Source organism: Arvicanthis niloticus, chromosome 8, assembly GCF_011762505.2.
Source record: "Arvicanthis niloticus isolate mArvNil1 chromosome 8, mArvNil1.pat.X, whole genome shotgun sequence".
Taxonomy (NCBI): domain Eukaryota; kingdom Metazoa; phylum Chordata; class Mammalia; order Rodentia; family Muridae; genus Arvicanthis; species Arvicanthis niloticus.
The window spans coordinates 66,637,600-66,659,404 of NC_047665.1; the positions used below are offsets into that span (position 1 = coordinate 66,637,600).

General features: G+C 37.7%; 1 protein-coding gene across 1 annotated transcript in view; it reads left to right on the top strand.

The window, feature by feature from the left end:
- The first annotated feature begins 6,825 nt into the window (after window positions 1-6,825).
- The window catches only part of Malrd1 (MAM and LDL receptor class A domain containing 1), a 665,455-nt gene continuing 650,475 nt past the window's right edge, over window positions 6,826-21,805 (top strand). Inside the window, exon 1 of the mRNA XM_034509650.2 lies at window positions 6,826-7,152. Within this exon, the coding sequence (XP_034365541.1) occupies window positions 6,954-7,152 (199 nt within the window). The 5' untranslated portion in view covers window positions 6,826-6,953. The remainder of the gene's footprint in view (window positions 7,153-21,805) is intronic.

Genomic DNA, 21,805 nt, shown 5'->3' on the forward strand with positions numbered 1-21,805 from the left:
TGCTTTTGTGGGTTCTAGAGACTGAACTCAGGCTGGAAGACTTGTAAAGAAACAACCTTTCCATATAGAGCCAACTTGCCAGCCTTGGCCTTTACTTTTTTCTTTAAGGAGGGGAATGAAGGGATGGGCTGAGAGAGGGGGGACTAAAGGAGAGGGAAGGCTGATGTTGGATTGTAAAGTAAATACATAAATTAATTTTAAAAAGAGAATTTCAAGGAGAATGTTACAGAAAAATATTTTATTTTATTGTATATATTCCGGGTATTCAATTATTCAATGATATGCAAGGAGAATAAAAGGAATATTAATCATAAAACAAGTTTACATGTCCATTAGCTCAGATAACTTATCCACTTTTCATTTGATGTAGGACAGAAGCACTTAACATTTGTTCACTCAGCAGGGCTCTGTCTTTTTCTGTCTCTGTGTGTCTGTCTGTGTGTCTGTGTCTGTCTGTCTGTCCCCCTCCCACCTCCCTCTCTCTCTCTTACACACACACACACACACACACACACACACACACACACACACACCTTTGCCTAACATGATATCCCTTGTATAACTGCAAATGCATTATAAATTTTAGAATAGATGACTATCCCTTGAGGGACATTGTTTTAGTATATCGGAACTTAAATATGAGGACTAGTGATATTCTCTTAATTGATTTTATGTTTTCTGATAAATCTAAAAAAGAAAACACATATAACTGAACAACTTTATTCTTAAGAAAATACGATAGAAACACTGATGTCAATTGTAATCCTCATTTCTACGACTCTTGCCTTGGCTGGTATTTATAACTACCCCACCCTACCGCCATTCTATATTTCCCTCCACTGCTCTTGAAGCATTTAGAAGAACTTGGGTCTTTTCCTAGAGGAACCCATACCTTCCTCCCCAAAGGATCTGTATCTTTTGTCATCCTGCCTGAGTAAGGTTGTTACAGTTTCCCATTAACTTTAATCACAGGATATAGCAGCATTAAGAGATGTCCTAAAGGTTCTCCCACACTCAGACATAATTTTTCTTACGTCCATTGTGGAAGAGAAATCCAATTTCCCCACAGTAATCTGGATCAATCACCCTCCATTCCCTTTTGCTTGTTAATTTAAGGCCCATAGAAGTCAAGGTGGCCAGGGGATGTCTGAGCTTTCAGTTCAGTGGAGTGTTTGTTGTGGGTCATTAGGGATGATAGCAAGTGGGAGTATTCCTTTTTTCACCCATTAATTATTGGACCTGTAGATCTTGACTGTGAGAGAAAATATCATATGTTGAACATTGATTAAAAGCATGTACCACTTTCTAGAGATCTCTTCCCCAGCATGCTAGGCTGCTGACACCTTTTATTGGCACTATCGCTGTGTCTTCAATGTGCCACTCCATCTTTCTATCAGTTCAGATGCTTCAGGATGGTGGGGGACATGGTAAGACAAGTGGATTCCATGATCTTTGACCTATTGTCACACTTCCCTGGGTGTGAACTAAGTGATTTCCTCAGTCAGAAGCAATTCTGTGTGGAATATCGTGATCGTGGATAAGTCATTCTGTGTAAATCCTTGCACTGCACTTTTGCAGAAGCATTATGTTCACGAAAGGCAAACAAATCCATAGCCAGAATAAGTATCTACTCTAATAAAGACAAAATGTTGTCTTTTCTATGGAGAAATTTGTCCAGTGTAGACAATCTGCCACCAGGTTGTTGGCTGGTCATCCTGAGGAATGATGCCATATCTGGGTTCAATGTTGGTATCTGCTATTAGCAGATTTGGCATTCAGCAGCAGCTCTAGACAGGTCAGCCTTGTGAGTGGAAGTCCATGTTGTCAAGCCTATGTACATTTCCATCTCTGCCATGGTGGCTACTTTTTCTATGGGCTCACTGGGCAACGATAGAGATGGGTATGAAAGAAGCTGTTTCTAGAATGGGCCATCCAATCAACTTGATTACTGAAGTCCTCCTCTGCCAAAGTCAACCTTTGATGGTTTATAAGGAACATAATTATCCTGGTTCTCCAACCAATCTATTGGCTCCAGCCTATGTATTAGTGAACAATTAGACATCTAGCCATTTTTCCTTCAAAACAAAATGTATTATCATGTGTACTACCCAAAGGTTTGCCCACTATGAACATTTTCCTTTGCTGGTATCTTTCTGAGTTGTTCTAGAACAATATTGTAATGCTGCTGTTGTTGATTTCTGGGTGGTGCATGAAAAATGTGGGAAACATCATTAAGGTAGGCCTTAGTCTTCTCTTTTCACTTAATTGATCTTGGGGCACTCTCCATGAGGCTGTAGGTACATGATTGGCAGTAGACAGCATTGTAACAGGAGTAGAAAACATACATGCTTGAGTAACTTCTTCATATAACTTGCTTGTGATTTTGGTATCTGCTTAGGCTTGACCACATGTATACCACTTTTATTTGACAATGGATTGCTACTGTTCACATCCTACATTATAGCCTGGTGGGTCAAATAAAACACAACTCATGATTGGAAGCTTTTCTCCTGGTGCCAAAATCTGTATTAGTGAGTATCCTCTTGAGGAATTGAACTGATAGGATGAAAATCTCCCCTATCTATCTATCTATCTATCTATCTATCCATCTATCATCTATCTAACTATCCATCTATCATCTATCTATCTGTCTATCTTCCTATCTATCCATCTATTATCTATCTATCTATCTATCTTCTATTAGATTTATTAGATTATATATTATATAACTTATATTTATTAGAATATATATATATATCCCATATTCATATGCAAGAATGGCTTGCAGGCTGTGGTCCAACTAGTCAAACAATGGCTGTCTACCAATGGAAGATCTAAAAATTCAGTAGTTGTTCAGTTCACAAGGCTGGATATCTTGTCTGGTCTTCAGTATATGCCAGAATCCCAAAGAAGTAGACTCTAATGACACTGAAGGAAGAGACTTACCAGAGAGTAAAGCAAGCAGGCAAAGATAACTTTCCTCTTTCATGTCCTTTATATAAACTGCCAGCAGAAAGTGTGGTCCAGGTAAATGGTGGATTATCTCACCTCAAAAGTGGGTTTTTCCACTTAAAATGATTTAATTAAGAAAAAAAATCTCTCACAGGTGTCACTAGCCATGTGTGTTTAGCAAATTTCAGATGTAACCAAGTTGACAATAAAGCACAGCCATCATGTCTACCCCTTCTCACCTTGACACACCATCATATCTATCTATATTTGTATATAACTATCTATATCTATCTATCCCGATCTCTACTCTATCTCTATCTCTACGTCTACCTCTCTATCTCTACATATACCTCTATCTATCTATCTATCTATCTATCTATCTATCTATAATCTAATTTATATCTAATACACACACACACACACTTTATCACAGTAGACAAAATTTGGAAGCAACCTATGTCCATTTGTTTATGAATGGGTGAAACAGTTAAACAGAAAATTGAAACAAACAATTATTGAGATTCAACAAAATCCCCAGCTCTTGCCATTTGCTACCATTGGATGATCCAAGAGGATACACTTATAAGTAAAATAATTCAGAATAAGAGTGATTTATGCTTTTGCATGACAGTGCATATATGGAATCTAAAATTTAAAAATTTCAACTGTAGAGAAATAGGAAGTAAATCATGATTGCCAGAAGTGAAGAGTAAAAATGATATTTTGTCAGATAGATAGGATGAGTTCTATGTAGTAGAACAAGAGTTCTAATATATATATATATATATATATATATATATATATATATATATATATATATATATATATATAGTTTAATTCTCTCCATTATAAGCAAATGAAGTTAATGAGCAATGAAGGTTGAGAGATGATATCTAGGAATCAAACTTATTCCACTCTTGGCTAACTGACTAAGGTATTCTGTTGAAAATTACTTTTATTTGCTTATAATGCAGGAACAAAATGAATGACAAAAATTACTTCAGTGAAAAAAAAGCTTACCTGACTTCTTGTTTCAGACCACTTTCTTGGTGAAGGTGTTGCTGAGCAACTTACCTCATGCCAGCAAGTACATGTAGATGCTGCTTCTTACATTAGAGCAGGCCAGGAAACAATGAGAAAGGGAGAAACCAAGGGACACATATACTCTTCAAATGCATGGCCCTAGTGACCACTTTCTACCAGGAAGTTTCAAGCTCCTAAGATTTCCTCAGCATCCCAACACAGTGCCATCAGCTGGGGAAACAAGTGTCCAAGACATGAGCCATAGGGAACATTTCAAACTTGGCCCTTTATAATCCTCCAAGACAAAAACGTCAGTACAGAATATTGACTTGAAGAGATGAAGGGAACTGGAGTTATGAGACATTTTCAGAAGTAGTCCAGTAAGTTGGCAACAGAGAATAAGAAAGGAGGGTACACACTATACTGCATTTGTGAGTCACATTAAGTACTTTAATATTTACTTATTTTAGAAGTAAGTCAATAGGAATCTATTTTCACTTTAAATTTAACACTGTGCTTAAAGAACAGAAAATGAGTTATGTGGAAAATGTCAAACTTAAAATGACTTAGAAATGAAAATTGATATCTATATTTCTCACATAGAAGATACCACCTTTATTGAATAAGATAAAATGGGCGAGAATGATTCAGGAACAATACATGTTCCTGAGGTAGGCAGCCCAACAAAGAAATTACTCATTGAAATATGAAACAAACAGTAACTGCTGGTTGATTAGGCATGGAACAGAAAAATAGATTTAATTATCGATGCAAGTATATACATCAATTAGCATGTGTGTATATGTATTTGTGCACATGTGTATGAACATGTGTGTGTGTTCATGTGTATACAGGAAGGAGAAAACTCAGTCAGGATTGCAGACATAGCTTTAGAAAACAACAATAAACAGGTAATTCCCAATGTCATAGAAGTGAAGAGAAAGTTGAGAAGCATGTAAAAGCTGATCAGAAAATAACAATGCAGTGGTTTGAATGAAAATGTCCCCCTGTAGACTCATAAGGAGTGGCCCTATTGAGAAGTGTGGCTTTTGGATGTAGGTATGGCTTTTTGGAGGAAGTATGTCAATGGGGGTGGGCTTTGAGTTTTTAGATGCTCAAGCCAGGCCCAATGTTACTGTCTCTTCCCATTGCCTACTACGTAAATATAGAACTTACAGCTACTTCCCCAGTACCATGTCTGTCTGCATGCCTCCATGCTTCACGCCATGACACTAATAGACTAAAACTCTGAACTCTAAGCCAGCACCAATGAAATGTTTTCTTCTCTAAGAATTGTGGTGGTCATGGTGTCTCTTCATAGCAACAGAAACCCAAAGACAGAGACACTATATAAAAGTATGTGGATAATAAATATTTAAAAGATAAACACAAAAGAGACATAGAGAATATATTATTAGTATTCACTCATCATAAATAAAATTTAGAGGAGAAATATTTCTGGAGAAAGTGTGTATCACAGAATGTTTAAATGATGTATATAATGTAAAGTGTTTATGATAAGACACAAAGAGGAATCCCTCAAGAGCCTTGAATAGTTATACATATAAGGAAGAAAGAACACGTGCTTTTTTTCTAGAATACAGGAGGAAGTTTACTTTGCAAACAGCACAAGTGCCTTCTGTATCCTTAAACATTGGTCTTCCCACTCAAGATTTTTCTAGTCACTTTCCGGCTTGAGGGTTATCATTGTGTTTTGTAGTTATATTCCAGAAATTTAAGAAAAATAAAGTAGTTGAAAATGACTCCAAGCTCCAGGGATGGTGATATACACCTTTAATCCCCACATTTAGGACATACAGGCAGGATGTCAAGTTCAAGTCCAAACTTGGCTATTTACTGAGTTCAAAGTCATCCTGGTTAAATGAGACTATTTCCTCTGGCCCCTGTCAATTTAAAAATAAAAGTTAAGTGCCCCAAGAAATTTGGCGTAAAGAGATATTTAATCACAAATATATTTGTGATCCCTCTGGTATTCTTCATTTAAGAATTTTATTGTTTTTTAAGACAGCGATTTTCCGTGTAGCCCTGATTATCCTGGAATTGTCTCTAGACCAAACTGGCCTCAGACTCAGAGAAATCCACCTGCCTCTGCCTCCTAAATGCTAGAATTAAAGGTATGTGCTATTAACACCCAGCGATTCTTTATTTAATGTCTCTGTGTATCAGCTACTTCAGTACACTGCTAATTCTGAGTACTCATCCCATGTCACATGCTTTATTTGTAAAATCTAATTAAGGTTTATGGACCATGAGTTGGTACATGGTAGAAAAAAACAGGAACATGCTCATCAACAGGCTACTATGTGAATTCAAGTTCCTGACCTCAGCTATATCTTCTATACATCTATCATACTCTTAGAGTTTAGGAGGCTGAGACAGGAGGATTGGGAATACAAGGCCAGCCTAAGCTATGTAGGGAGAATATCTTTTGAAAAAAAAATAAAACACACACAGATTGGTGGTAGAAATGTGTTTAGTATGCCCAAGGTTCTGAGTTGGTTGCATCCTGGCAGGGTGAGGGGAGCAGTTTATTTGCTAATTCTAACAATCTGGTCTGATAGTGGTGCCCCAAATATACATACGAGGGGTTACATAGGAATGAAGACAGAAAGTCTGTATATTAGTTACAACTTTATTATCGTCCCCCTATTTGCTTTTTGTTTTTGACTTTTTCTTTCAGTAGATAATAAGGTCATAAAACTATATACAGGGTTATAAACAGCTATGTTCAGCTAGCTTCAAATGTGGTGCAATTAGTCGAGTTAAATATTTTCCAAAGTCCTTCCTCTGAAAGATTAAGTTACTGCCTGGAGAGTCGTCTGTTTAGAATTGTATCAAGGGAACTGGAGTGCACACTCACGGGAGAAAAATCTGGACAACAATGAGAGAAAAGAACAGCTTCCAATTATGAGTGTTCATCTTATAAGTGCCTGACCTTGCATCCCCAACACCAAGGGATGTTCCTCCTCAAGGTTGCAATGTTGGCCTTCCCAGTGCATGGGACTTTTTGTTTCCTTTGGACTTTCTGTCTTTTTATTTCTTCACTGGGTCAGCAAGGAGTCCAAGCCTTTCAGTGCAGTAATGGAGTCTCTCTGCCTTCTGACCATGTGTGCGACTTTACAGACCATTGTGGGGACAACAGCGATGAGCAGCAATGTAAGTGACATTTTTCTTCCTCAATCCCAAGTCCCTGTCTACCTTCACACAGGAGCTCGTGAGGAGCCATGGGGATCCAGCTAGAGTCCTGGCCTGTGAATGACTTTATTTCAGAGGCTCCAAGGGTGATAGTATATTGTTTAATAATTATGATCCATGTATAAAACTGTTATAACATCAAATCACTAAGATTTTAACTAGATAGAAAAGGTTTTTGAAGAATTTTTAACTGATTGTAGGCAAAAGATAAATGGAAATTTAGCTTGACAGTTTGACTAGTGAAGCAAAATTTCAATGACAGTCATTAATTTAGTTGCAAAATACTAGAATGGAAAATATGAGCTAAAGTACAGATTTAATATGGAAATTAATTTTACTTTGGATGGAGATATTCTTTTCATGTACACTACTGCCAAATACTTTAATATGCACAGCACAATGTCTGCTTGCGTGTTTTACATGAGAGTAGTGGAGAGTATGGGGAGCATTCAAGTCTAGGCTGAACTGTTTGTTGAGTGTGTGAAGTTTAATCATCATTTTATTATAGAAGATGGTAAAATGAGAGAAATCTCTGAACAGGTGGGCACAGGTGAGCACAGGTGAGCACAGGTGAGCACAGGTGAGCACAGGTGAGCACAGGTGAGCACAGGTGAGCACAGGTGGGAACAGGTAGGCACATGTTCCATTGCTTATTGGAATAGTATTAATAACAGGAAGTAACTTACCAAAGAAAGATGCAAAAGGTGACACGTATGTATCTGACATTCCTATTACATTATAAAATTTTGACAGGAAAACATATGATGCATGTGGTGAGTGGTAAAGTTCCTTTGCAAATGTCAGCTTTACAAAATTGCTAATTTGTAAAAAAAAAAAATCAACAAAAATAGTTTCATTGTTGGTTTGTACAACCATCAATTCAGTTATCAGAACCACTAATTTTTATTATTGGGCATTACGTTGCACAAATTTATGTTTCTAATTTATTCAGATAAAGGAGTAGCAGGTGCTTGTAGAATTTATCACTTTCTATTGTGAAAATACAGAGCTATATTTCATCTTGTCATGGCTTCCTTTTCCATAGTCAGTCATAATCACATCAGAAAAATAAGAAAAAGATTAGTGATCAGTTTTTCTCCTGAAGAAAACGGGTTAATGGTTTTCCTCTTGTTTGAGTTTTCTATGTGGTTCATATCTAGTAACTTTAAGTACAGAGAACAACCAAGACAACGATCCATTTGTATCTGTCCAATTTTCCCAGTAAGGCTAAATGTAGATATGCCGCCCCGTGCTCAGGTCTGTCTGTGAGGTCATTCTTGTCCTCCGTGGGTGGCAGAGAGGAACCACTGCTGGCTTGACGGGAAATGCAATGTTCTCTCTATGATTAATCTCTGTGAAGCTTCCTCTAGCACTGTTGCTGCAATGTCATGTATGGTCTTGCTTCAGGGAAAGGTTAACGCAGAGAGGGAGAAAGCTGCTGAGTGGAAAAGGTCTCTGCTGTATGAAAAATTTTAATAAGCCAGTCTCTGAGACAGGCAAAGGCATGGGTCTGTCCAATAAACACATTTCATTTTAAATGTTACATTGAGAAGTCACCTTTTGCCTTTTTGCCTTCTCATTGTCATTTTCTGAGAACTTTCTGCTCTGATATTTTTATTTAAAATGTGGACAAGTACCTAGAGATAAAAATGAGAGACACTTTAAAGTGTTAGAGTTAGATTTTATTTTTGTACACAACACTGGGGGGGGGAAGGGAGTATTGGGAAGGAATGATGGACAAGCAATTTCACTCACAGAAACTGTGATACTAATCTTAGTTTGGGTTAAAAAGAATCTAACTTTGTAGTGATGGCACAGTAGCTAGGTTGAAATGAAAATCAGTTTATGCCTCCTTTAACATCCAAATTGGGTGACCTTTAAAGAAATAGATCAGCATGTAAGGCTTTGAGACTTTTCTTAATAAAATTGGCAGAACTGAAGTTGAATTTAGACGTCGAAAGATGTTATCTATGTTTTGAAATGTCCTTGTTCTCACTTTACTTCATACTCTTCATTTTTTATTATTTTTTTTAGAATTTCACATGTAAGTGTATCGTACTTTCATTATTTTTACTTCTCCTTTTCTTACCCCCAACTCATGATGTTAGCCTCTTTTCTGTGATTATTATTGCTTCACACACAGACACACACACACACATACACACTGAGTTTAGTTAATTTTGCTTTTATGTACATGTACTTAGGGCTGAATACTTAACGTTGAGAAACCTGTCAAGGAGCCAGTTTATGGAGAAAACTGATTCTCCTCCTTTTTTAGTGACTAAAGTTGAGGCTCATTCACAAGGACTGGGACCTTATGAATTTCCCACTGTGTATGTTGACATGTTCACTGTTGTGGTATTGTCAGTGGCAGGCTTAGTGGAAGCAATTACATTTTTGAGTCTTCATGAGTACAGTAACCATGTGCATTGATAGCAGTTTCATATATATGTGTGTGTGTATAGATATATGTAGATGGATAGTATGGCTATATCAATAAATAAGCATATCAAGTTATCTCTTATTTTTATTATAAAAGACTTGATTTTACGCTTTTTTAATGTGAAAATCTTTATTGGATATTTTATTTACATTCCAGATGCCATCCCCTTTCCCCATTTCTCCTCCCTAGAAAACCCCTATCCCATCCTCACTTTTGCTTTTACACTACTTTTTAAAATGTTAATCAAAGGCTTTATAAGTTTGGCAATGCTCAATATCAATCAGAAGTGTAACCCAATACCCAACCTAGATATATCAACTATCTTTGACTGGTGGAGACATGTGAACATCCACCTCCATGCCCCCCGCCCCCTTGTCACCTAGCTCCTCCTCTTTTTCTCCTCCTCTCCTTAGTCCTCCCTCCTTAGCTCCATCTACATATCACCCTTCCTGTTAAAATAAAACTTTTCTCTCAAAATACAATTAGAGCATAACTATACTAATTTGTGTCAGTAAGATACAAGATAGACCTAATACCCAGTCCATCATTTTGTTGACTAAACAGAACCTCTGTCGTCCCTCCTAACTAAAAGACTTAATTCTGAACCTGGCTTTTTTCTTGGATTTAGAATGAATGTCAGCTGAAAACCATCCACTCAAATCTTTTCTCTCAAAGTAAATGGCCGGGATTGGCTATGAGACTATAAGTCTTCAACCGTGTCAGAAATCCAGAATGACTGAGTTAACTGAAATTATGGGAAGAACAAAGCATAGCTTCTAAAACTTAGCCAATTTATAGAGACTGCTGAACACCTGGACAGTCCCTATACTACAAAATGTTGGAACATTGATAAGCCTCTGATGCTGTGTCTTCACTGCATCCAGTTGGAATTCCAGGACCTCAGAGGTTTGAGCAGGTTTCTATAGCTTGCTTGATGAGTAGAAACACCAAGGTTGTGTATTCAATGTACAATTCTCATAACAAATTTTAGTATCAATATAATTTTTTAGAGGGCTGACATTTTATTAAAGATGTTGGTTCTAACAGCTTTTCTTTTTTTCCCCTTTTTTGAATATAATATTTACATTTAGAATTTTATCCCCTTACCCCCTTCCCCCCACCACCCAGGAACCCCTTATCCCATCCCCCCTCCTCCTGCTTCTATGAGGGTGTGCTCCCACCTAACCCCCACTCCTACCTCCCCACCCTCAGATGCCCCACCCTACTCAGTGTTCAGCCTTCATGGGACCAAAGATCTCCTCTCCTACCTATGCCCAACAAGGCCATCCTCCCCTACATATACAGCTGGAGTCATGGGTCCCTCCCTATGTGCTTCTAGGCTGGTGATTTAGACCCTGGGAGGCTCTGGTTGGTTGGTATTGTTGCTCTCCTTGTGGGGGTGGGGCCATGAACCCTTTCAGCTCCTTCAGTTTATTCTCTAACTTCTCCATTCGGAACCCTTGATCTGATTAATGGTTAGCTGTGAGTATCTGCCTCTGGGTATGTCAGACTCTGGGGGACCTCTAAGGAGACAGCCTTATCAGGCTGCTGTCAGCATGCACTTTCTGTCATCCCTATCAGCATCTATTTTTGGTGACTGCACATGGGATGAATACCCACGTGGAATGGTTTCCCGTGCTGTGCCAACCCTGACCAGCAGGAATTAAGACATGGAACAACTGGTTCCTTCTCACAGCAGTTTACTCAGGATGCTTAGCAGTTGGTAGTCAAGATGGCCAGCCCCAGATCCCTTCCCGGGCGCAGCTTATAAACCCTGCCAGGAGCCCATGAACTCATGCCACGTATCATCTCTCCATAGGCTTGCGTAAGATCAGGCCACCTTGAAGCACAGCCTTCACACCTAATAAGGACTTGTTTTTCACAGCGATGTGTAACTGCCATGATGAATAGCTGAGCTTGCTGAGAACGATCCTGTGTGAGGGCAACCAATATGCTTAAAATATAAGGTTCAAAGGTTAAAAGCAACATGGTTATCCAAACAATGTAGAAAATAAGGTTGGAAGTGGAAGTATTTCAGTATCTAATCTAACTGTTAATTAGCAGGGATCAGACACAAAGTCTGGCCACCAGGTGGGTGGCTTTAAGTAATGATAAAAAACACTCTCCAGTAAGAGTGGAGATTATATGCCAAGTTAAATCAGCTGGTTGATAAAACTTTTGAGCCATCTTTATCATTAGAATCATAATTATTAGGCTCAAGATCTGTGTCCACTTGATGGATCAGTCTTTCAGGCAGCCATCAGGCTCCAATCTCTTTCTGAAAAACGTAGACTGACCCATGACTCTAAATTAAAACAGTATTGGGACCACACCAAGTATTGTTAAGGGGCCTTTCCACAAGACCCTGGCAAATAAGTTGGAAGTAACTGGATGCCAGTGGCGATATGCTGCAGACTGACCTTTAGCATCAGTTTGCAGAAAATTTAAAACAAGACAAAAGCAAGGTGTGCTTTTGGTGAACTTGGGGTATAATTCCCCCTTTCTAGTTTAAACTAGAATTACTTGTAAAACCAGAGAAGAAGCACCATTAGCTGCTTTTTCCACACTCAGAGAGTTATGAAGATATTATTTTAAAGTTTCATAATCTCTCTTTTATAATTTTTTGTCCTTGAGGATAATAAGGAAATCTCAATAATATTAAATTGTCAACAAACATCTCAAATGTTTTACTGTAGCCAAATAATTGTAATAGTCAGTTCCATTATCTATCTTAATCTTATATGGAACATCAAGTACAGGAAAATAATATAGGCAATAACTAATATTTTTAGTTGCTCTCTTGTTAAAGTAGTTGCAACTAAAAGGTCTGAAAGGTGTCAAGTCACATGTACATATTTTAACTTTTTAATCAAAAATGAGTAACATCTATTTGCCAAAATTGATTACATATAAGTCTTTAAGGCTTAACACCATTATGAAAAAAATTGAAGATACTGAGAACAAGTTTTTGTAATTTAACTTGTACACTTTCTAGAAATGTCAAATTGTTGTCTTAAGCTATTATTATTTTGATGTTGTAAAGAATAAGACTGTATGGCCAATTATTTTTGAAAGGCCTAGAATATGTCTAGTATACAAATCTGCTCTGGAATTGTCCTGGGGTTCAGGCAATCCAATGAGCTTTTAAATGTCTTATAAAGTTAAGAAACAGTACATGTTTCATAAATTAAGTTGTATTTTTATAAATAAAATTTGAGAATTAGCTATATCTAAAAAAGAAACAATTTTAAGCAATTATAAATCATGAGCCATATACTGGCTATGAGTATATAAATTGAAAGCTTGATTTTTTTAGCATTCCAAACAGTGGCTACAACACATAATTTAATTATTTGTGTTGAAGCAGGGGAAACTCAAGAAAATACACATATGATTTAATTACATATACTGTCTTCTCAATAGATGAGGCATCTGTAAATATAGTAAATATAGAAAACATCTTTTCTATGGGCTGCATGCATAGTAAGTTTAAGGAAATATAAAAGCATGCATAGAGAAAAACTGTAACAAATGATTATCAAATTTGTCTAAAATGTTTGCCATGTAATAGGCCAAATATCATTATTTTTCAATAACCAATTTAATTGCTATTTGGAATAAGGAATAAACCTTTTATCCAAAATGCTTTTAGGATTTTATCATATAATCTTGTATTAACACAATTATAATTTTATAATAGGATGTTTAAACTCTATTTGTAGATGAAGAAAGATAAATCCACCTTAATGGTTTCTTTTGTCAAAGGGCTGCTGTGGACATATGAGTAGTAATAACACAAACAGCCAACAATTTATCAGTCTATATAATCTATCTGTTGATAACTAACAGCTTACTCTATTTTCAGCAAAGCTATCTCTCTTTTATTAGTTAATTGTCAAGGGGAATTAGGACTTGCATCCCTTTGAAAATATCTAACAGAGGTTTAAATCCTCCTATGGTAAGCTTAAGATGAGGACCTCAACAACTTTTAAAAATCACTAAATGCAAATCAAGATTAAAAGCAAACCATTTTCTTTTTGCATGTACACTTACAAGCCAGAAGACGGCGCTAGGTCTCCACCACAAATGGTTGTGAGCCACTATGTGGTTGCTGGGAATTCAATTTTTATACTTCTAACTAAAAGTCTAGCCTTTAACGGCTGAGCCATCTCTCTAGCACCAACTATCTATTTTTATTTGAATTTTTCGTGTCACAATCTGTTTAGGATATAACTGAGGTCTCAAATATTGAAAAGATACTGCCTTTGAATCTTTTTTGGAGCAAAAAGTATTCCAAAAAATTTTTAAAGCTCGTTATATTGGAGCAAAGGCTTGCAGAAAAACTTCTTTAGAGAAATCCTGTAATAAATTATTACATAATGAATAATATACACTAAAAAATTTAACCTCTTAATTTCTAGCATCAAAGTATATATATATATATATATATATATATATATATATATATATATATTAACGCAATTAACCATTCTTTGAGGCAAACATTTCTAATGATATCGCTTCATGGGCTCTTAAAAATTACGAATAAATTTATTGAATGTAAACCTCCCACCTTTACCAGAAATGTAAAGGAGTGGTATAAAAACATCTTTTTTATCTATAATAATTCTATATGTATTTACTGAAATGGCAGCTGGAGTAGGCAAGTCAGGCTGTATAAATCTTTTTTTGTTTGTTTGTTTGTTTTGTCTTTTTTTGTTTTTCGAGACAGGGTTTCTCTGTATAGCCCTGGCTGTCCTGGAACTCACTCTGTAGACCAGGCTGGCCTCGAACTCAGAAATCCACCTGCCTCTGCCTCCCAAGTGCTGGGATTAAAGGCATGCGCCACCACTGCCCGGCCTGTATAAATCTTAAGTTTGAACTTTGTTTTGGATTAATTTAATAACCATTTTTTTTGACTGAGTGAGAATATCAGATAAAGGCCAACCTTACCCTCTAATAATTGTTACATACATTAGAGGAACCAAAAGCATCTCATTTTTAACAACTTTGGAAAAAAGCAGATGCAAAAGAACCGAAACAAAATTGAAAATTTTTTGTTAGCAGGTATAGTTATAACTCATGGAGGGAAGTAGGCATAATTTTAATGTCTCCAGCATAATCATAACTCTCTTGGCCCACAGACTGTTGTAAAGTCTTTGGGTCTTAGGTTTACCCCTTCTCCCCTGCAAGAAACACCTTGCTGGTCAAGACCCAGGACAAAAGGAATGTTTGGCCCCTAAGCTTCTGCAAGAGCTCAGTCTGCATTGTCTTAATTCAAATGTAAATGTTCTTAATCTCTGCCTGTTCTCTGAGGCCTGGCTAGGCCTGAACTGTGCAATTTTTTTTTAAACCTTAAATTTAAACTTTAAACTTTAAAAGATAAGTGTTGTATCTTTTCTCTATAAACATGGGTAAATCAAAAAAAAAAAAAATCTCAAACTCTTGATAGAACTACCAACTGTAGCCAATGGAATATTGGCAGTTTAACTATGTTTTTAAGCCTCTTTTGCAACATTAGAGTATAACCATATTTTTGAGAAACAAAACCAATCTCTAATGATGTAAGCAATCTATTTTCTCTAAAACCAACACCAAGTAGATTACCTTTATGCTATAAAGTTTTGCTGCCAATTCTTATATATGAATGCATGATAGTGCAGCTTTTAATATCTCACTAAAGAGACATTGTTCTTAAATCTTATCTTTATACATCTGGTTTCTGAATGACTCTAACCCCGAGTTACCAGTCTTAAGCCAACCTTTGTTACCAAGGTTGTAAACTTTTTTTTATCATATCCAATAACTTTAGGCCGATAATCTATAACCAAGACATGTAGAAAATATTTATACCTTAAAATCAATTAGAAACAAAAACGAAGTGACAATACATCTTATATATTTAAACCAAACAAAATTTCTTGCTTTTTCTAGCTGTAATTTCAAGATAAAAGCACCTTGTCACAGAGATTTTTCTACGGCAAACAACTCTTAACTTCCTTATAGATTCTAAAAAACTGCTGGTCCCTTGAAAAGCAGCTTATACCAACAACCAACTGTTAGGAAGGCTTTTCCACCTCAGCTCCTTAGCTACAGGTGTTAAGCAAACTTATCACCCGCTGCTCTGCATATTAAAACTGCCTTTGAAAACCAAGTTAAACTAGACCAAGTGTTGGATCAAGCAATTTTAACGATCTTTTGAACATTAAACATAGAAGACCACAAGACATAGACAGACCACCAATCATTCACACAATGAGACACGTGGACAAAAACACAATGAGACATGTGGACATTGACGTGCCAAGGGACAAACAAAGAAGGCAGAATTATGGATACTGCTTAGTGCTCTGCCCCCCCTTTTTTTTCAAATTGTTTTAAACCCAGTTCCTCTAGTCTAAGGCTGCCTCTTTTGAGCCTATAAATACTCTCCTTTCCCCAACTCACTGTCACCCCCTATTTGATTATCAATAGCATCTTTTACAAGCTCCCAAAGGCAAAGGGTGTTAGGATCTGCCTTCCTAGTTCGTGAAACCTGTCCAACTGTTTCCCAGGTTTTCTTATTCAAGGTTCCTTCATGTGGGAACCATGGGCAGTATGAATTTATTTCTGCCAAAAATTTTTCTAACATACTATTTGAAAACCCTGATCCCTCCGCCTGGCGCAATTCTTGTAAGCTGCAGGCAAATGCCCATTTTGAATTCTCCTGACCCATAATTCGTTGTCAACTCCTAGGTAATTTCGATGTCTGGCCAACGCCTATTTCCTAGACCCTATCCCTGACAAACACACTTCCTGCAAACACGGCCTACAACAATTAGCCATAACTAGCGCTAATATCAAAATTGTTTGCTACTTACTAAGTGTGTGGGATACTCTTCTTCTTCTTCCGTTTTCCGTAGAGCTCTACACAAGACAATGTCCCTCAGCTGGTCTCTTGTCCTCAGGTCCCTGTTCAAGTCATCATTCTGTTGCCGCCAGCAGCAACAGTTGAACTGGGTTCACCTGTAAGAGAGGCTGAGGATAGGGAAAGGGCGGGAAGAGATGAAGCCAGGACAAAGTTCTCTGATCGAGGCTTGAAGTTTAATAATTTGCTTTCACATATAAAGGGGAAGCCCCACCCCCTAGAGTCTCTTCTCCTTTCAGCCCAGGGGCTGGGCAAGGAGATAGCAGTCCGGAAGGTGTCAAGGCTAGCTCAGCAGGCAGTCCATTCTTCTTAGCTCAGGTAGAAGGCTCCAAGGCGCCAAGTATCTCCTAGGTCCTACTGTTGCTTGGTCTATTGTGGTAAATGACTTTGCAGGCCTGCTCAGGCCTGGGGGAAGGGCACACATCAATAGTGATTGAGAGTTTTGCTGGGTATAGTAGTCTGGGCTGGCATTTGTGTTCTCTTAGGGTCTGTATGATATCCGTCCAGGATCTTCTGGCTTTTATGGTCTCTGGTGAGAAGTCTGGTGTAATTCTTATAGGTCTGCCTTTATATGTTACTTTGCCATTTTCCCTTACTGCTTTTAGTATTTTTTCTTTGTTTTGTATATTTGATGTTTTGATTATTATGTGATGGGAGGTATTTCTTTTCTGGTCTAGTCTATTTGGGTGTTCTGTAGGCTTCTTGCTAGTCCGGTGTGATGTGGTGTTCAGGGTTTGCTATGGTAGGAGAACTGAGTTCTTGTGATGCCAAGTAACTTTGGTTCCTGTTGTTTACATTCCTGCGCTTGCCTTTCACCATTTGGTTAACTCTAGTGCTACACTCTCACTGGTTCTTACTGGAGACTGTCTTTTGAGTTATCTTGCTTGTGTCAGAACTCCTCAGGGTCCAGATGTCTCTGTGATCCTGTGATCCTGAGTTCTAGCTGCTCTGAGTGCAGTGTCTCCTCTAGGATGTCTCAGGGTAAGGTGTCTTCTTGAGAGCAGACCAACTAGGGGTTCGCTGCTCTGAGTGCAGTGGTTCTTCTAGAATGTCTCAGGATAAGGTGACTGCTGCTCTGTGTTCCGTAGCTACTCTAGGATAACTCTGGGTATGATGTCCCCTGTTCTGAGGTCGGTGGCCTCTGTAGGCTGTCTCAGGATACGGTTTCCACAAGGGTATAGACCCCCTGGGTGTCTGCCTCCCTGAGTACACTGGCCTCTCAGGGATGTCTTAGGATATATTCTCCACAAGGGTGCAGACCCTGCTGTGTGTCTGCTCCCGCCACCAGGATCTGGAGAGGGGCAGAAGGGGACTAGAGTTCTGCAGGGGTGGGGTTTGGGTACCTGTGTGTGTGTGGGGTCCTGCGAGCTTCCTACTCCCAGCTGTGACTCTGGTATGTAGGGCAGTGCGCAACTAGCCTTACCTGCCTCCCTGAGGACACCAGCCTCCCAGGAATGTCTCAGGATATAGTCTCCACAAGGGTGCAGACCCCACTGGGTGTCTGCTCCCACTACCGGGATCTGGAGAATGATTGGTTATTCATTTTTACATGTCATGTAATCAGCATTTTTTCCTCTGTGGAGATGACTTTTTCATTTTGTTACTTGCTTCATTTACTGTGTATAATTTTTTTAGTTTGAAGCGACCCTGTCTGTACATTATTGCTCTTGTTGCTCACGCCATGGTGCCACGTCTCCATAAGTTATTTCAAACATCCTTTTAGTTTCTTCCTTCTGTTCATTTCGGTTTATTTTGTTGTTCTTTATTTTTAACTCTTTGAAGTATAGTGTTACATTATTTAATTGAAATCAGTTGTGTGTACATGTGCATGCATGTCTTCATGAGGGTTTTTATGATATGTATATACATGGATGTGGAGATCAAATGTTGATGCCTGGTGTCTTCCTTAATTTTCTACATCTTATTTTTTTCTTATTCACTTTACATTCCACTCACTGACACGGTCTTGGTTATATCTCCTACCACAATCCTTCCCTTTTCCTCCCTTCCCTTCTCCTCTGAGCAGAATGGGTTCCCTGGGTACATTCCTACCCTGGCACAACAAATCTCTCTACTTGCATCCTCTCCTACTGAGGAAATACAGTGCAGACCACCTACAAGAACATATCTCATATATATGTTCATATATATATATATGAACATATATATGAGATATATATATATATATATCATACATATATATATAAGAACATATATATATAAGAACATATATCATACAGGCAATAGCTTTTGGGATAGTACCCCCTTTTGTTGTTCAGGACCCACAGAAAGACCAAGCTACACATCTGCTACATATGTGTAGGGAGATCCAGCATGTGCTTGTTCTTTGGTTGGTGGTTCAAACTCTGAAAGCCCTATGGATTCAGGTTAGTTGACACAGTTGTTTTTCCTGTGGAGTTCCTATCTCCTTAGAGGCCACAATGTTTCCTCCTATTTTTCCATAAGAGTCCCCAAGCTCCATCCATTGTTTGGCTGTGGGTATCTTCTTTTTTTTTTTTTTTTTTTTTTTTTTTTTTTTTTTTTTTTTTTTTTTTAGAAAATCAACAAGATAGACAAACCCTTAGCCAAACTAACCAAAAGACAGAGAGATGAAAAGACATAACAACAGACACTGAGGAAATTCAATTATTATTAAGTTTACTTTAAAAGCCTATACTTCATAAAATTAAAAAATTTTAATGAAATGGATGATTTTCTAGACACTTTCCAATTACCAAAGTTAAATCAAGATAAAGTAAACTATCTAAACAGCCCTATAACTCATAAAGAAAAAAAAAAAGTCACCAAAAGTCTCCCAACCAAATCCAGCCCAGGGCCAAATAGTTTTAGTGCAGAATTCTACCAGATTTTCAAAGAAGAGCTATTACTAATACTCCTCAAACTATACCAGAAAATAGAAATAAAAGGAACACTGCCAAACTCATTCTATGATGATCACCCTAATACTTAAACTACACAGTCTCAACAAAGAAAGAAAACTAAAATGCCGGGCGGTGGTGGCGCACGCCTTTAATCCCAGCACTTGGGAGGCAGAGGCAGGTGGATTTCTGAGTTCGAGGCCAGCCTGGTCTACAGAGTGAGTTCCAGGACAGCCAGGACTACACAGAGAAACCCTGTCTCGAAAAATCAAAAAAAAAAAAAAAAAAAAAGAAAGAAAACTAAAGACCAATTTTTCTTATGAACATTCATGCAAAAATACTCAATAAATACTCACAGACCAAATCCAGGAACACATCAAAGCATCATTCATCATGATCAAGTAGGCTTCATCCCAGAGGTGCAAGAATGGTGCAATATATAAAAATCTATCAACTTAATCCACAATATAATCAAACTGAAAAAAAACAATCACATGCTCATCTTATTAGATGCTGAAAATACCTATAACAAAATCCAATACCCCTTCATCTTAAAAGTATTAGAGAGATCAGGAATACAGGGCACATACCTAAACATAAACAAAGCAATATACAGCCAGCCAGTAGCCAACATCAAGCTAATGGAGAGAAACTTAAAGCAATTCCACTAAAATCAAGGACAAGACAAGGATGCCTACTCTCCATATCTATATAGTACTTGAAGTTCTAGCTAGAGCAATAAAACAACTAAAGCATATCAAGATGATAAAAATCAGAAAGGAAGTTCAAATATTAATATTTGTGGATGACACACCCTATTTTTTGACACTGTAATTCTCACTGAACCTGGAATTCACTAGTTGGCTAGACTGCCTAGTGAGCCCCAGGGATCCTCCAGTGTCTTCTAATGCTGGGACTGTAGCACACACTGCTGTTCCTGGCTTTTTATTTTGATACTGGGATCTGATACAGATCTCCATACTTGCACAACAAACACTTGTGATCTCCTCAGCTGCAAATCTTGGATATTTATAATTTGTCTCAATTTTCAAATATTTGTGAAATTTCCAAATTCTCTCTCATTTTTAGATTCATGCCAGAATGACAAGAGACTTGAACTGATTTCCATAAATTTAAGCTTTATAATATTTATAACAAAATGGACAATCCATCGGAGAGCTTGTTTTGCATGTACTTGACAGGTTTCATAACACTGTGTCTTTACATTAATGCCTGAGCATGTAAGGAAAGTGCCAGCTCTGCCAACCTTGGCAGATGGTGATAGATTTTCACAGTTGAGTCTGGCTCAGAATTCTGCTACTGCATAGCCTGACTTTGGCCACTGCCTGTACACTGGTGTTGAATGGAACTGACCCAGTAAGATGCCCCCGGCTCAATTCTGTCTTATGCAGGAATACCAACTGGGGTTCTATTATAGCCTTTGGCAGATTAAAATTTTAAGTTATTTCCCCCAGTTGAGCAACAGTTTTCATTGTAATTTGTAGTTGAGTGAAGAAAGTTCTGTGTCGGGCTTCATCATTTGGGTGAGGTAAGTCCACAAACAATTGCTTCACATTTATTTATTTGTATTCTATTTTAGAAATTACAATATAGTCACATCCTTATTCTCTTTCCTTTCGTCCCTTCAAACCATTCTATATACCCCCTTTAAAGTTGTTCCAAATTGATAGCCTTTAAAATTGATGTTACATCCATATATATGTATGTGTGTACATATATATTCCTTAATATAATAGATACAGCTACATTAGTTGTAGATGTGCCCCTTGGCTTTAGGCTTGTGGCAATATTAATCAGAACACCAAGTTCTACTGTCATGTTGCTGACTGGCTGTTGGGATGGAAAAGATGGAGAGTCTCAGATACTTGCTCACATGTTGGACTTTTGATCTTGGGCTACCTTACGGAGAGGATAGAACTGAAAGAGAAACATATCTTGGGACTCAAGTGTGGCAGTCATACAGACTTGTTAAATGTGGACCAATCCAGTGGTGAGACTTTGCAGCCTGGTACCTATGCTGGATAAAAGGAAGGTCAGCATCTATATTTTCACAATGTTTACTGTGATCTCCACCACTGTTTACAATCTTAATAACTAACCGATGCTTGGTGATCAAGTTGAGAAGATGCTCCACTACCTCTAATGCAGTATGACAAAAATTACCCTTCTCTGGACAACCCCTCCTTCAGTTTCTGTCCCATACTTTGTCTCCATATTTGCTCCCATGAGCATTTTGTTACCCCTTCTAAGAAGAACCGAAGCACCCACACTTTGGTCTTCCTTGTTCATGAGCTTCAAACGGTCTGTGAATTGTATCATGGGTATTCTGAGATTTTGGGCTAATATCCACTTATCAATGACTAA